Source organism: Peromyscus maniculatus, chromosome X, assembly GCF_049852395.1.
Source record: "Peromyscus maniculatus bairdii isolate BWxNUB_F1_BW_parent chromosome X, HU_Pman_BW_mat_3.1, whole genome shotgun sequence".
Lineage (NCBI taxonomy): Eukaryota > Metazoa > Chordata > Mammalia > Rodentia > Cricetidae > Peromyscus > Peromyscus maniculatus.
In genome coordinates this window covers 116,620,755-116,636,804 of record NC_134875.1, presented here as the reverse complement: position 1 = coordinate 116,636,804, position 16,050 = coordinate 116,620,755, and the positions used below count along the sequence as shown (strand labels likewise).

At 42.5% G+C, this 16,050-nt stretch overlaps 1 protein-coding gene across 5 annotated transcripts in view; it reads right to left on the bottom strand.

The window, feature by feature from the left end:
* Positions 1–4,702: 4,702 nt before the first annotated feature.
* The window catches only part of Vegfd (vascular endothelial growth factor D), a 35,218-nt gene continuing 23,870 nt past the window's right edge, over positions 4,703–16,050 (bottom strand). For 2 of the 5 annotated variants that reach the window (XM_006973202.4, XM_076562473.1), the window contains exons 4-7: positions 13,568–13,716; positions 11,719–11,819; positions 6,600–6,795; positions 4,703–5,315 (exon numbers count right to left, since the gene is read on the bottom strand). In XM_006973202.4, the coding sequence (XP_006973264.1) occupies positions 5,192–5,315; positions 6,600–6,795; positions 11,719–11,819; positions 13,568–13,716 (570 nt within the window). In that variant the 3' untranslated portion in view covers positions 4,703–5,191. Of the gene's footprint in view, positions 5,316–6,372; positions 6,796–11,718; positions 11,820–13,567; positions 13,717–16,050 lie in introns of those variants that run through there. The other 3 variants (XM_076562471.1, XM_076562472.1, XM_042269022.2) reach the window with 2 other exon arrangements.

The window sequence follows — 16,050 nt, the reverse complement described above, 5'->3', positions numbered from 1 at the left end:
CCATCATATTGTAATTTTTGACAAGTTGAGAATTTTCAGCTAATGTTCTAGTACTTAGTATGACAAATATTCCTGTACTGTGACTAGTGAATTTGAATAAGCAATATACCAGCCACTCTACTTCCATCCTATGATCATTAACCTTCATTGGGAACTTGATTGGATCTGGAATCACCTGGGTGTGTCTGTGAGGGAGTTTTCAGAGACATTTTTACCTGAGGCAAGAAGACTTACCCCAAATGCTGGTAGCACCACCCCATGGGCTGGCTCATGAAATGAATCAATAGGAGTAAAGGAACTGAGCTTCCTGCCTGTAGACTTGATGTGACCAACTGCCTCACGCTCCTGCCACCAAGACTTCCCCACCATGATGGACTGTACCCTCAAAACCATGATTCAAAATATACCTTGCTCCCTTAAGTTGCTTTTGTGAAGGCGTTTGTTGAGTCACAGCAATGACAAAAGAAGTTAGTACACATGTGAGGGCTGAAGTTATGTTTTAAGTTTAAATTACTGTACTTAAGAGATCCATAAAACAAAATGCCTCTAACCTGTAAGCCCCACTTGCCTAAGGACCGATAACTTCTTGGAATGCGGGGGGTTGTTGTTCATGTAAGATAACAAGTGACAGGTTTTCACTTCTGTAAACAAGCATGTTTGCACCAGCTGCACAAGATATGTGCTTGGTCACATGTAGGTGGGAGGTACATAGGCAGGAAGTACATCAAGATGTATGCTTGCCCCCGATTGGACAAAGGTGGGAAGTATGTAGCCTTGTGGGTTTTGTCTTTATAAGCACCAGACTAACATTTATTTTTGGCCATTCTCTGGAAATCCCATGTATGGACCTGTCCAGTGTCCATCTTCCTAGCCAATATTTAATTAAGCTTGCTTCAAAGCAGGGTGGTGGTGCATGCTTTTAATGGCAGCACTCTGGAGACAGAGGCAGGCAGGGCAGATTTCTGTGAGTTCAGGGCCAGCCTGATCTACAAAGTGAGTTCCGGGACAGCCAGGGCTACATAGAGAAACCCTGTCTCAAAAAAACAAAACAAAACAAAACAAAACAAAAAAAGAAAAAGAAAAGAAAAGAAAGAAAGAAAAAAAAGATGCTTGTTTTAAGTCACACCCTCCAGGACCAGTCCCATCCTGACCAGCCATTGGGGGCCAAGTACAATCTCTTGATGATTGCTGGGAACTGAGGCAGGAAGGGTTGCCAGGCTTACAAACCGCCAAGCCAAGCAGAAGTTAATTTGGCCCTGGCCTCATGACTTCCTGGGATATCTCCCTGTAAATGGCAGTTAGGGAGCTAGAGCCATTTTTAGCCAAAATACTTTTAATCCAAAGATTCAATATAAGCCCAAACCTTTCAAAGGCCCCAAATGTGTAGGATTTGTCCAAAGTCATCCTTCTATCAGATAAGGCCTTTGATGTGTAAAATAGGTTGTATTGCTCAATTTGTTTTCACTACTAATAACTAAAATGGAATAAGGGAGCTGAAGTTCAACGAGGTTGTTCAGCCTCCCAATTAGATTAGGTGGTGGAGCTTCTTAAACTTATGTCTTCTTTCCTCATCGGAGACTTGACCTCTCTCCCTTTGAACCTATCAGGAATGAGCTGAGGGCTGGAGCGAAGGCTCAATGGTTAAGAGCATTTATTGTCTTGCAGAGGACCCGGGTTCAGTGTTTCATGTCCACATGGCAGTTCACAACTATCTCTAACTCTAGTTCCAGGGTATTCAACACCCTCTTGGGCACCAGGCATACATGAACTACACATACATACATGCAAATAAAACACTCATAAAACAAAATCTAAAAATCCATTTAAAAAATGAAGGAGTGGAGTGACTCATTTATCTCTGCATGGTCAACACACTTGGATTGTCTTCTGTCTGCATCATCAGGGCAGCGTCACCAAATACCTTGGAAGAGTGTATGGTAGGAGGATGTGAATGAAATGACAAGACAGGGAATTGAATGCTAAGTGCACTTTATAAAACCTAGTTGTTTGTGAGCCCGTTCAGAAATTTGATTTAAAAAAAAGGAGAGAGAGAGAGAGAGAGAGAGAGAGAGAGAGAGAGAGAGAGAAGGGAAAGGCCATCAGCAGCCCTGGGGGCACAGAGGGAGAATGCAAGCATTCAACAGGAGAGGTGGGACTGGGCCAGTAGCAGGAAGTGTCTGAGCAAGGATAGTGACAGCAGAATCCGACTACTTTGGAAATCCAGATGAAAACCTAAGTAAGCCATCTGTATTTCTTGCTTTCAACTACCTGTTTTCAGCTGACTGTAAAACTCACTAATTCTGGAGGCTATGCAGCCCAGGATGTTCTTATTCGCCCTCCCTCAGCCCTGCTGTACATGACACTTCTGACCTGTGGGTCATGGTGGTAACAGTTGCCTAGTGCACTTCTCAGGGGTTTAAAGGCTGCTTATGTTGTACCTTCCAAGTAGTCCCTTGGGCCTGTGCAGAAGTCCAATGTGTGTGACCTTTTGATGTGTGAGGTGTGTGTGAAAGCTCCACCCACGGCTCTTGCTAATATCATGGGTCTTGCTAATGCTGTTGTTTTATGAACAAGTGTTCCATGGAGAGCCATGAAGATTAATTACATATTCATAGAGCGTCGACTGTGTCCCCTTTAATCACCTTTCAGCCTACTTCTTTATCCCATAAATATCCCTGTGCTCTCTCCTCTGGAAGGCAGGTTTGAGATTTCGGTCTCAGCCTTTCACATTTTCACTGCCACTTTGTGAATATACTCTTTCTCTTTTTGCAAAATTCATTGTTTTGGGATGAGCAGATACTTCATGGAACTGCTCCAGGAAATGTCCCATAGCTAGGTACAAAAAGAAAGGAGAGAGAGAGAGAGAGAGAGAGAGAGAGAGAGAGAGAGAGAGAGAGAGAGAGAGAGAGTCAGAGAGAGTCAGAGAGAGTCAGAGACAGAGAGACAGAGACAGACAGAGACAGAGACAGAGACAGACAGAGACAGAGACAGAGGACAGAGAGACAGAGGGATACAGAGACACAGAAAAAAATCAGGGACTAGAAATAAAGCTAGAAAGCATTGAAAGCCCCCAATCTACAAGCTTCAGACAACTTAAACAAACAAAGGGAGAACTCAGGACCTGCTTAGCAAATTTAAAGAGGAAGGACAGGCGTTTAGGCCAGGATCCAACAATACCACCACGGGGTTATATTTTTTTTATCTCTCTCTTTCTCTTTGTGACTGTCCTGCTCCAGGGTGGTCTGACCTGAGTGAGAAATTTGGGTTACATACTTATGATCAGGAAATTCTCCAATCCTAAAGGGTTGTGGTAGACAGATCTGAACACAACTATTTACACAATTGTGTGGTAACTGCTGTAATAGAATGTGTGTGTGTCTTCCTGTTTTATCTATGCACAGTGCTCAGAGAGATCAGTGCTATTTAATTCCCTCTGATGAGCCATACCACCAGCAGTAGGAGCACTTTAGGCACAGAAAAGAAAAAAAAAAAGGCCTTGTGCTCCCTTCCAGGGCAGCTATGGGAACAAAGAGAAGAATCATGGTGCCACCCAAGTTGACATGTGGATGAGTGTTGTAGAATAATATTTTAAGTTATGTTATTTTTGTTTATACTGTGTTCGTTAAACTATGGGAAGCTGTGTTACTGTGCCTGTCTAACACACCTGATGGTTTAATAAAAAGCTGAATGGCCAATAGCAAGGCGGGAGAAAGGATAGGTGGGGCTGGTAGGCAAAGAGGATAAATAGAAAAGGAAGATCTAGGAAAAAGAGAAAAGAGATGGAGGAGTGAAGAGAGAGGAGATGATCTAGCAGCCAGAGAAGGAAGAGGACTCCAGGGGCCAGCCACCCAGCTACACAGCAAGCCATGGAGTAAGAGTAAGATTTACAGAAGTAAGAGAACAGGAAAAGCCCAGAGGCAAAAGATAGCAGGGATAATTTAAGCTAAGGAAAGCTGGCTAGAAATTAAGGCACGCTAAGGCAGGGCATTCTTAATTAAGAATAAGCCTCTGTGTGTGATTTATTTGGGAACTGGGTGGCAGGCCCCCACAAAAGAGTAAAATACCAACAACAGCAGAGGAGACTGAAAGATGCACACATGCAGGAACACTGAGGGGCATGGGCTTTCGGAGGAATCTCAAACACTCAGACATGTGAAGAGCAGGGCATGGAGAAAGGTTCAGCAGTTAAGAGCACTGACTGTTTTGCCAGAGGACCTGGGTTTGATTCCCAGCACCCACATGGTGGCTCCCAAGTAAATGTAACTCCAACCACAGGGGATATGGTGCCCTCTTTTTGCCTCCAAGGACACAACATGCACATGGTGCGCAATCATACATGCAAGTGCAACACACACACACACACACACACACACACACACACACACACACGTTTTGTTTGTTTAATTCCAGGTCTTTGGGAGATGTTAGCATTGTTAGGCTGCTCTCCATAAAAGGATGATGGTCAAGTTTAATTTATTCATACACCACAAGGTTATTCACACACACCAGCATTCCTGTGTCGCCCTTGTTTAGAATGATAAACCTTCTGGGAGCTCTGCTTTGGCTTCCCAAAACTGAGGTATAGTTTTAGTCTATTTGTGTGTCCCCTGAACCTCCCATTTCTAGATTTCCTTTTTGTCTTGAAAATATTTCCCATTAGCATGAAAGGTAGAGGAATAGCATAGTAAACATCAAGTTCTATGGTTTGAATAATGATGTTTATTTCCTTTAAATACATTTAAATATGAAACATCAGGCAGTGGTTCAGGAAACTTGAAAAGTACAAGCTGAACAGGAATTACATCAGTGCTGATCATACAAATGAAATTCCACATAAGAAAGAACCAGAATAATTCATAAGCATTGCACTCGGACTTTGCCAGTCTAAGTGATGAATCACATGGCACCTGCTAGTCGATGGCAAGCAACCCTTGCTCATTCATCAAAACAATGGGCTCCCCCAGACCCCTTCCTCTCTGAGCACTGGTGTGCAGAGGCATCTGAAGCTAGAAGTAATCTGTCAGTGACCCAGAGAATCACCCAGCAGCTACTGCATGGAAATGTGGATTCACCATGGCACTAGAGAAAATCGATTTCTCTAACACCTGGGGGTGGGCACCAGTGAGAGCAACTAGCCAAAGCAGCATGCTCTTTACAGTGACAGGGGTGGGGAACTTGGCAGAAAGCTGAATCAAGGATTCTCCTGACTGTGGAGTCCCTGGGCCCTTCTCTCCTTTGGAAAGCGCCAGTGCTTTCCACAGGCTGGCTTTCTATTTGCACATGTTCTGGTATGAAAAGGACATCTGTCCTCACAGCTGTAGAAAGGAAAGTGAAGACGAGACTTTAGAGGCAAGGATCAACTTCAGATAAAGCATTCAGTTCTGATTTCATTTGATTCTGCTTTCAAAGGAGAATTTCCAGACATGTATTTAAAGTGTCAATGTAATATTTTAAATGGGCACTCAACCGGCTGAGGGCTCAGCCTTATCCAAGATGTTGATGCTGCCTCCTCTAAAGCTCGAGGCACGTAACAGAAGAGGGGTTGGGAAAATGTCAGCATCACAAGACAGAGAGAAGGACTAGGAAATACCATCCTCTAGGCATGTCACAGCCTTTGCAATCAGGACCTCATAGCAGCAGCAAGAATCTGCCCTAGCCCTACACAAGATGAAACTTCTCAATAGCTACTTGCGCATTTGTGAGGGGCTCTTGGGGCCCTACCCCTCTGTAATGAACTGTGGGCTGGCTACTGATAGAGTCTGGGAGACGGGGAGTCACCGTCTTCAGTTGTGGATCTACTGGTGGGTGAGCGGAATGAGCTCTGACAGAGAGTTCCAAACCTGTGGTCACACAGATGGCCCCAACTGCCCTTAATGGGTCACAAAACAAAACATAAAGACCTGGGTGTAGGAAAGGGACTTGCAGGGAGGAAATGAGTTGATAAGAGTGTGCTGGGGTTCAAAGAATGTAGGCGTAAAAGTAATTAGAATGCATTTTATATTTATATGTGCATGAAATTTTCAAAGAACAAATTTAATTATTTAAAAAAAATCTCCGTGGTTAGTTTGGGTAGATTTTGAAATTGATCAAAGCCCAATCAACGACCTCTAAGAATTATAGTCATCCATAAGTTTCTTGCCTACACGAATCTAGTGCTACCTCTTCATCAAGAAAACACACACACACACACACACACACACACACACACACACACACACACACACAGAGAGAGAGAGAGAGAGAGAGAGAGAGAGAGAGAGAGAGAGAGAGAGAGAGAGAGAGAGAATTAGTCTGCTGATCTGAACCTCTCTTAACCTGGTTGCTTAAATGTCAGTGACTTCTTTTTTTTGCTTATGATAGCATAATAGCAGGCATGGTGGTGCAGGTCTGTAATTCATGAAATCCTGTTTTGGAACAACAACAAAAAGTTAATCATTACTCTATATACTTCCACTTAAGTCTTAGATGCCAAACCTCTGTCTGTCTTATTAAGGGGGTGCTTGGGCAATGAGAAAAAGGAGCCCCATGAAATCAGATTAGGATGCCCTTTAAATGCCACCAGTCAAGCAAGTTAAGGGGTAAGCGAAAAGACCATTGACCTGCAGGTTTCCGGGTGAAAAATCTTGTGCTTTTGGCAGCAGCTCTCCAGACTTTCTTTGCATTCAAAGCAACTGCAGTTTTCTGGGTGCTGAATGAGATCACCAGCACATGATGTTTTGCAGACACACTCACAACGATCTTCATCAAACTTCATGTGTGGTCCACAGAGAACTGGTTCCTGGAGGTAAGAGAGGTCTAAACAGAAACAGAAAAGTGTTGGTTTGGCAGCCGAAGCCTAGAGGATCCAATGATCCAAATTAATTGCAAGTTCTACATCTTCCCAATAAAACGTGGATCCTCCCAATTTCCTTGCCTGTAGATTTTTGGCCTTAATTTTCTTCATAGGGTGAGTAAGATACATCTGTGATTTCACAACATAAACATATAACTCATATGTTTTCTTAGGTTTTTAATAAAAACTATCATAAGCTGAATATTTCCGACAGATTTTTATGTTGCCGAGTGACCTGTTAAGAATATATACTTCTGTGCTGGAAAGATGGCTCAGGGCTTAAGAGAACTCCCTGCTCTTGCAGAGGACCGGGGTTTGGTTTTCAACACCCAAGTGGTGGCAATTTAAAATTACCAGTACAATCCCAGAGGGTCTGTCGCCCTCTTCTGGCCTGCACAGGCACTGCATGCAAACCACGTGCAGACAATGACGGCAAAACACTCATACACAAAATTAAAATAAATCTTTAGCTACACACACACACACACACACACACACACACACACACACACACACAAACTTATGCAACCAGCCAGTAGTGACAAGACACAGGAGTATGAATGTAGTCCTTGCCAGTGTTTCAGGAGAGTGGGAACCAGGAGTACTGATGTTGTAGAAATATTTTCCCCAGGACTTCCAGATAACCAATGATGCATTTCCTCGTCTCAGATCACCACACTTGTATGAAACACATAAAGGTGACAATGAACTGCGGTCCAGTCTCAGCCAGTGAACTGGAATTCATTGCCCAAAGAGGAAGAAGAGGTGGGGGAGGGGTGACTCCACTGGTAGAATGCTGTCCTAGGGCCCACTAGAAGTTCTGCGTTCAGTCTCCAGTGACTCCTAAACTGGGTGTGGTGACCCATGACTGCAATCCTAGCACTCACTCCAGAGGTAGAGGCAGGAGGATCAAAAGTTCAAGGCCATCCTCTGTTACACAACGTGTTTAAGGCTAGGCTGTAGCACGGAAGCATCCGTCTCCAACGAAAAGCAAACAAGTGGAGAAGGTGAAAAGTTTGGAAGAACTCGTACTTTTCGCCTCAGCATTCGTGACGGTTTTGGAAGAAGATGGCTATCTCTTCCCCAAACCGGCTTCTTTTTCCGTTTGCCTCATTTGGGGACTGGCACCATTGTCCACTAGACTGTGTGGTCACTGTGTCCACTTGGTCCCTTGTCCATACCCTCCCTTCTCCACTGCGCTACCTCTGTCACAAGTCACTTGTATTTCTTATATTGGTGGCTGCCACTCGTGTCACAGCCCCAGCGTGTATCTCTTCAGTCTTCCCCTCAGGTGACTATCAAATGCAAACCTGATCCCATCTCTCGGTAACCCTGGCTATCCTGGAACTTGCTATGTAGACCAGACTGGTCTAGAACTCATAGAGATTCACCTGCCTCTGCCTCTTGAATGCTGGGATTAAAGATGTGAGCCACCATGCCCAGCCATGCTTTAAATGTCTTCAAGTTTGCCTTCACACACAAAAGGGCAAATTTTATACCAGAATCTATAATCATTAAAAGACCTTCCATGACCTTGACCCCTCATTCTCACCCCTCCCTTCCTCTTTTCTCCCCCACATCATCCCCAAATAGCAATCTCTCATGATCCAGTCTCACGGTTTTGACTGCTCTTTAATTGACACATATTTAGAAATTACGTGGACTGGATATCCACAAAGACGCCATTCTTTGTTTCATGAAGAGGAAAAAGATGAGCAGCATATGCTGTAAGTCACTGAGGCAAATGTCAATTTAGGTCAGGGCTAGATGACTGAAAAACAGTTAAGACTCTTAAGAGAGTCATTGAGCACTAGGTGGCAGCAGAGACACACATGAAAGTGTCATGCAGTCCCAGCTCCATTCTTAGAGTAGTTTAGGGGAACACAGTCCTGAGGTGTTCAGCAGGTTACATAGCAGAAGCAGAACGTTATGTCCTTACAAGCAAGTTAAAGGGAACAGAGACTGGATGCAGGAGAACTAGGTCAAACAGCAACCAGCTGAGGCTGACACCCCGAAGTCTTACATATCGATTTCCATCCCTAGGGAGGTTGACTCTGGGTTCCCGCTGCATTCTGTCCTTGGCCTTCTTTCATTCACTACTATTACTATGTTTTATTCATTATAGAAATGATAGGAAAATGAGTCGGATTTGCTGCATTCTGTCCTTGGCCTTCTTTCATTCACTACTATTACTATGTTTTATTCATTATAGAAATGATAGGAAAATGAGTCGGATTTGCTGCATTCTGTCCTTGGCCTTCTTTCATTCACTACTATTACTATGTTTTATTCATTATAGAAATGATAGGAAAATGAGTCGGATTTGCACCAACCGCATCCATTTGGAGAGTAAATAAGTGTAGAGAAGGCAATTAGCTCAACAGCTTTGTATGCAGAAAAGGTGTTTAGTGCATAGGAAGTAATGTGTCATCAGTTGAATGGGACCACGGGAGAAACACACGGGAACTTGGGCACATGAGGATGTTATGAGTGATGAAAACTAGAAGTAACTGGGATGCAATCCACCCTCCTTCCTCGCTTCCACCATTGTTAGTTTCGCCAGAAGTTCCCTGCTCCCTCTCCTGCTCAGGTCAGCTCATTCTTTTCTGCACTGTTGCTCACTTGATCTCTTTACAATTCCGACAGATGTTACCACTCTCTTTCCTGAATCATTTGGCTGGTTTCCATTTGTCCAGAAGATCACAGCCAGGCTCTTCCAGCACAAGCTTACTAAGTCCTTTCACGCCAATCCTAGGAGGTCCCCCAGGTTTGTCTCTTCAAATGGACTCCTTTCCCCATTATGATATATGCCCTTGTGATATGGTTAATCTTCTTTGTTGGCTTTAATGGATTCTAGAACCACCCAGGATGTATACCTCTGGGTATGCCTATGAGGACACTACCAGAGAGGTTTAACTGAGGAAGACCCACTGTAAATGTGAGCTGGGTACCCAGTCTGAATAAAAGGTGGGAGAGGAACAGGAAGGGCTGATGGGCAGGAGCATCCGTCTCTGTCTGCTTCCTGGCTGTGGACACAATGTGATCAGCCCTCTCATGCTCTTGCTGCCAGGTCATCCCCAGCATGGCAGGCTGTTCCCCGTCAAAGCAAAAACCAAAATAAGCCCCTTCTTTCCTCCCTCTCTCCCTCCTTCCCTCCCTCCCTCCCTCCCTCCCTCCCTCCCTCCCTCCCTCCCTCCCTCCCTCTTTCCCTCCCTTCCTTCCATCCATCCTTCCGTTCTTCTTTCCTTCCCTCCTTCTATTGCTTTTGTCAGGTATTTTGTTACAGAAACAAGAAAAGTAACTAACATACCCCAGCCCACTGCTAACATTTTTCAGCATTGGGTTTGTACTTTGCTCTCTCACCTCAGTGCTGAGCTCTTACAGCCCCATTGCTGAGAGCACATCTCTCCTTCCTTCCTAGGCCTTCCATCCTCAATACGCGAGCCTACCCAATGAGTCCTCACCAAGAATTAACCTCCCTCAGAAAGAAGTCTCACCCCAGGTTATAACCCCTCCCATAGTCTGTAAGACCCAATCTGCTGATTTGAGATGTCCCCCCAGGGACCTCCTTGGCTCTGACTCCAGGTAGGGCTGGCTGATGACTTCTGAGTAACTGCATTGTGGTATGCTGCCTTGCTTGTCGCCATTTGATAGATTGTGTCTGGGTTCAATCTATATGTGTGAGCCTTTAATTACATAACTTTAAAAATCGGTTACTTCACATCCTAGTTTGAGCTCTCAGAGAAACATTTAGAAAGCTGCTGAGAACCAGAAAAAACAGGACAACTGCAAATAACAGCTTGCTATTTAGTTTCTGTGACAGATACCATGAGGCTGAACCCTTGCTATTCTTGCTAGATCATAGTTTAAAACAAGCAAGATTCACATTTCATGATCCCCTGTGATAGTTTTCAGTGGAACTATGTGACATGTTATGGGGAACAAATAAAAAACTCATGCATGCTCCACCATATATTCATCCCAGGACTCACAGATTTACTGACTGGGAGACAGAATGACAGGCTAGCAATTCCCAGTGTGGCTGAGACCAATACCATGGTTTGCTCCAACTCCCGAAAAATGTTTCCCCATGTTCTTCTTCCATCCTTTATTTTGATTTCAAATGGTACAGTTGGAAGAAACCAAGTCTCAAAAGACCTTGTGTGCTTCACCCTGAAGTAGTTTTAAAGTTTAATGTTTGCTTTTGAAAGCATGCTTTGGGATGCTTTGGCCATTCTGTACTTTTCTTTGAGAATGAACAGTAGAGTGATTCACTGGTGGATATGGTCACAACAGAGAAGGTTCTAGAATCCAAATGCTTCTGCCACTGTTATCTATGTGATGGTAAGGAGATTACTGGATATCTTGGGGTGGACACTGTGTACTTGTGAAAATGGGCAATCATAGGGTTGTCGTGAAGATTACAACATTGCCTGATGTTATAGCTTGAATGAGAAATGGGCCCCATTGGCACAAGTATTTGAACACTTGATCCCCAGTTGGTTTTGTTCCGGCAAGTTATGAAACTCTTAGGAGGTGGGGCCTTTCTGAAGGAAGTACATCACTAGAGGCAGGCTTTGGTGGTTTATAGTCTCACCCCACTTCCTGTTCTTTTTTTTTTTTGCTTCCTGTGTGTAGATGAAATGTGATTAGCCAGTTTCCTGCTCCGAATGCCAGGCCTGCCTGCTCCACCATGATGGATTCCATTACCCTTGAACCATAAGTCAAAATATGCTCATTCTTCCTGAAGTTGATTTTGGTCATGATATTTTATCACAGCAACAAAAACATAACTAAATAAACCTGGTCATACTAAGCACAATAATGTTGACTGCTTATGTTCTTTGTTATTATTGTGGTTATGACTTCACTATCACCATCATTACCTGCTGTTCCAGGGAGTGGATTTTCATCTTGTAAAACACATTCACATTTGGTGTTATCCCACAGCATGTCAATAGGACAGAGTTTCTTGGAATGAGAACATCTAGGAAAAGAAAATAATGAGCCATATTTTAAAATTTTTCAAGGTAATTCTACTTTGGATTCTTAATATTTAATATCTAATCATCAAAATGTTCCGTGCGGAGCATGTTAGTGCTTTCAAATTTTGTTCTAAGAGTGATACAGGAGAACAAATGTGTGAGAGCACTGTGTCACAGGTGACTGCTAAGAAAAGAAAACCATGTGAGAACAATTACAGTTTTTTTTTTGTTTTGTTTTGTTTTAACTTTTTTACTATTAGCAACACACTGCTGTAAACCTTCATGTACATGTTTCATAGGTGCACATTTTCAGTAGTTTGAGGATGTATTCCTAAGGGTAGAATTGTTGAGTAACAGAGTAACAATGTTTTGCATTTTGACCAACCACCAAACTGTTTTTCCAAAGTGGCACACCATTTTACAATCTCACCAAATCCTTGTTTTTAAGGCTCTGATTTTTGTACAAAAGCATTCAATCATTCTGTCAGACCAAACCAGGAAAAGTAAGCTATAGTTCAGAGCTGTTCTATTCCATTTACTATGCAAAGCCATTCTTGGCGTTTGCAACTCTCAGCCCTTTTGAGTATTCTTGCAGTGTTCACCTTTAAAAAAAAGTGGTGGAGGACAATTACAGTTTTAAAGACCTTAACTGTGGGGGCTAGAGAGATGGCTCAAGAGTTTAGAGTGAGTACTGTTCTTCCATGGGACCTGAGTTCAGTTCCCAACACCCATGTGGGTTGGCTCACAACCACTTGTAACTCCAGCTCCAAGTGATCCGGCACCTTCTTCTGGACTCCAATAGCACATGCACACATGTACACAAACCCACAAAGAGACATACACAGACAGAAACATAAACAAAATAAAATATAAAACGTAATTTATATTTATGAATGGCATCTTATTAGATAGTAATTCTATAGTTGTAAATATTCTTTTTAGGAAAACTTTAGAAAGTAAACTGGAATTTAGGAGAGTCACTGCTTGCTCTGGAGTGAGGGAAGACATGGCAGCTTTGTTAAGAATAAAAGTGTTGGGCCAACGTGACAGTACATCTTTAATCCCAGCACTCAAGAGGCAGAGGGAAGCAGAACTCTGAGGGTTGAGGCAGCCTGGTCCATATGGTAAGTTTCAGGCCAGCCAGAGATACAAAGTGTGACCTTGTCACAGAAAAGCAAAAGCAAAACAAACCAAAAACTACACACACACACACAAATCCTCAAAGGTGTCTGCAAGTAAACATATTGAGTTTATAACCATCAAGGTGGTTTGGGGCCCTACTGCATATATATATATATATATATATATATATATATATGATATGTTTGTCAAATACTATGGATAGATCTGATTTTGAAGCCAAATGATGAAGAATTGTAATGAAGAGATAATAATTTTATAATTTTGCTTGTATCTTTGCTATTTGTTTCTTCAACATTTTTATTAATCTATATTGTGAAAAATAATGGTTTTGACCATTCCCTATTCAAGCATGCATAAAACATACTTTCTTTAGCTTGACTTGTACTTTTACCATCTCCCCTCTTCCCCCTCCTCTTCATCTCCTTTCTTTTCCCTAAAAATTCCCCTTCCACTTTCATGATTTTTTGTTTCTTATGTTCCACAAGACAGAAACCATGCAACACATGTCTTTCTGGGGATGCCTCTATATTGAGTAAAGGAATAAAAGAATGTACACACAATTTTGTCAATACATAAACAGACATTATCAAGTCCAGGAAATGCTTACTGATCTTCTTCTGGGATCTGAATGGATCTTCTGATAATTGAGTAGGGATGACGGGGCCCCGTGGGCAAGCACTTACAGCCTGTATGGTTGGCAATTTTAACAGGCACTAACTCAGGCACTGATGTCAGAGGCACTGATATCTCAAAGAGCTATAGCAAAGAGAGAGAACCATGATGTAAATTTTATTATAGACTTTTTTCAGTTTCCACACTCTGTATTTTTGCCCTTGTCCTTTATGGTAATGACTTCAGCGAAGTTATCCATGCATAATGGAGTTAGTCATTGTAAGAGGCTTGGAATACTATGAGACAGGAAACCGGGGGTTTCTCCAGCTTGGTAAAGTCTCTTAAGTGTTTTCCAAATCTGTTCTTTTTGCCATCACTAGAGTTCTTGAAAATGGTACCACTGGTCCCTGCTCTTGTTTTAAATTTGAGTATAAATTGTAAGGATAAATGAAATAAAATCCTTGGAGGTTCTTTGAGATTTGGGTAGATTTGATTGCTATTTAAACTATTTATTTATCCCTTCCCAAACCATTACTATTAATGACAGACAATTTCCTATGTTTTGACTTTGAGGTTGGCCATGACACTTGTTTTGGCCAATAAGATGTTAGCTGACATGACATACTATAATGTGGGACTGTGCATGCCTTGTGAGATGTATTATTTCTTGGTTATGGTATAGCCACGAGAAGAATATAACCTGGAAGCCATGCTGGTCCAAGGGATTGGGGACACAGGAAGCAGGCCTGGACTCTCAGCACCTTGGAGTATTTCGAACCTCAGATACACAAAAAAGAATAATTTATCATTGTCTAAAGCTCCTGAGTTTTAGGGCATTTGCTATAAAAGCATTGTTCAGCTAAGTTAAAATCATACCCAGACAGATAATTCTAGCTAGTGTGTCTATTTCTATGTCTCTATGTGCCTGCTCTATTGTAAATACTTTATTATTAATTTATTTATCACTTGTAAACACATTATATTTGAGGGAGCTGGAAAGATGGCTCATTAATTAAGAGCACTTGCTGCACCTGCAGAGGACCTGAGTTCAATTCCCAGCACCCACATCAAGACAGGTAACTTCAGCTCCAGGGGAATCTGGTGCCCTCTTCTGGCCTTCACAGGCATTTCACACACACACACACACACACACACACACACACACACACACACACACACTGATATAAATAAAATTTTAAAAAATTTAAATTATATTTTTAATGGTCTTTACATGACAGATTGAGAAAGACATGCCTAAAGTGTGTACAGAAGTTTTTAGAGTGGTTCCATGAAGTGTAGATGAATTTGAATTTCATTTTAAGGCATTTCCACTCAATCACCATTCCAGGAAGTTCTATTTACTTTGTTTCTAAGAAGCAGTTCATCACATAGTCTGTACCTTTAAAGTAGGAACTGCCAAAGTGCACACGTATGCCTATTTGGAAAGAAAAACTTCTGTGCACTTACACTTGAATAAATTCCTTCATATGAATCATTTGTTGAGTGCAGCAGTCAAAACAAAGCAATCAACGATCTACTAAGTGGAAACAATCCATTAAGGTTGTGTTTATTTGGACCTTTCAACATGTCATGGAACTTCCCTGAGAACAAGTAAGGGTGTTTTTCTGCAGAAACTTCATGTTCTTGCACAATTCTTCAGCTATGCTCCACGGAATAACATGATCAGACACTGAACCCTCTGTATGTTATGCAAGCTTTGGTTTACTAACCGTTTATCATAGCCATTCTTATGTCATTGTTTCTAATTATCAAATAGTAGGGGTCAGATATCTTGAGTTCCAAAATTCTCCAAAAGGGTTCAGCCACAAAATTCCTATGGTTTCAAGGACAGTTTAGATGGTAGTGGGGAACAAAACGAAGAAAACTTTAACCTACTAGCAAAACAAATGGGCGTTTAGAACATTCCTTGGCATGGATGTAGTCAGCGTCTATGTAATTGTCTTTTACTGCATGATCGTGAGGAGACAAGCAAATGTGATAAACGAGTTGTAGTAACACGTGAGGAATTCAACAGAGGACCAAAAGGAATGTGGCTTGGTTTCCAGCATTTTAATAATGCTTTCCTAAGGGGGTTACTTCAGGTCCCCCACGCAGCATCTACGTTTACAAGAAGATGGTAGCCAGAGACACTTAGCTAGGGCAAAGGTCACTTGATTCATGTATTTTATTTATTTCCTTCCTGGACACTGCAGGATTCTTTCAAAAGTCTCATGTGCTGCGCATTCTCCCTTTGTTCCCCACTCCACCCAGAGATCTGTCCTCTCATCCTTTCCCTTTCAGGCTCCATACCGGCTGTCACCGCCTCAATAACTGGCGGCTTTGACTCTCCCAGCACCTGCTTGCATTCTCCACCATGCTAATGGGTGGCAGTCACCAAGTGGGAAGTCCTCTACCATTTTTCCTCTGTTCCTCTGCCTTCTTCCTCCTTCGGCCTCTTCAGTTTGGGGGTGAGACCAC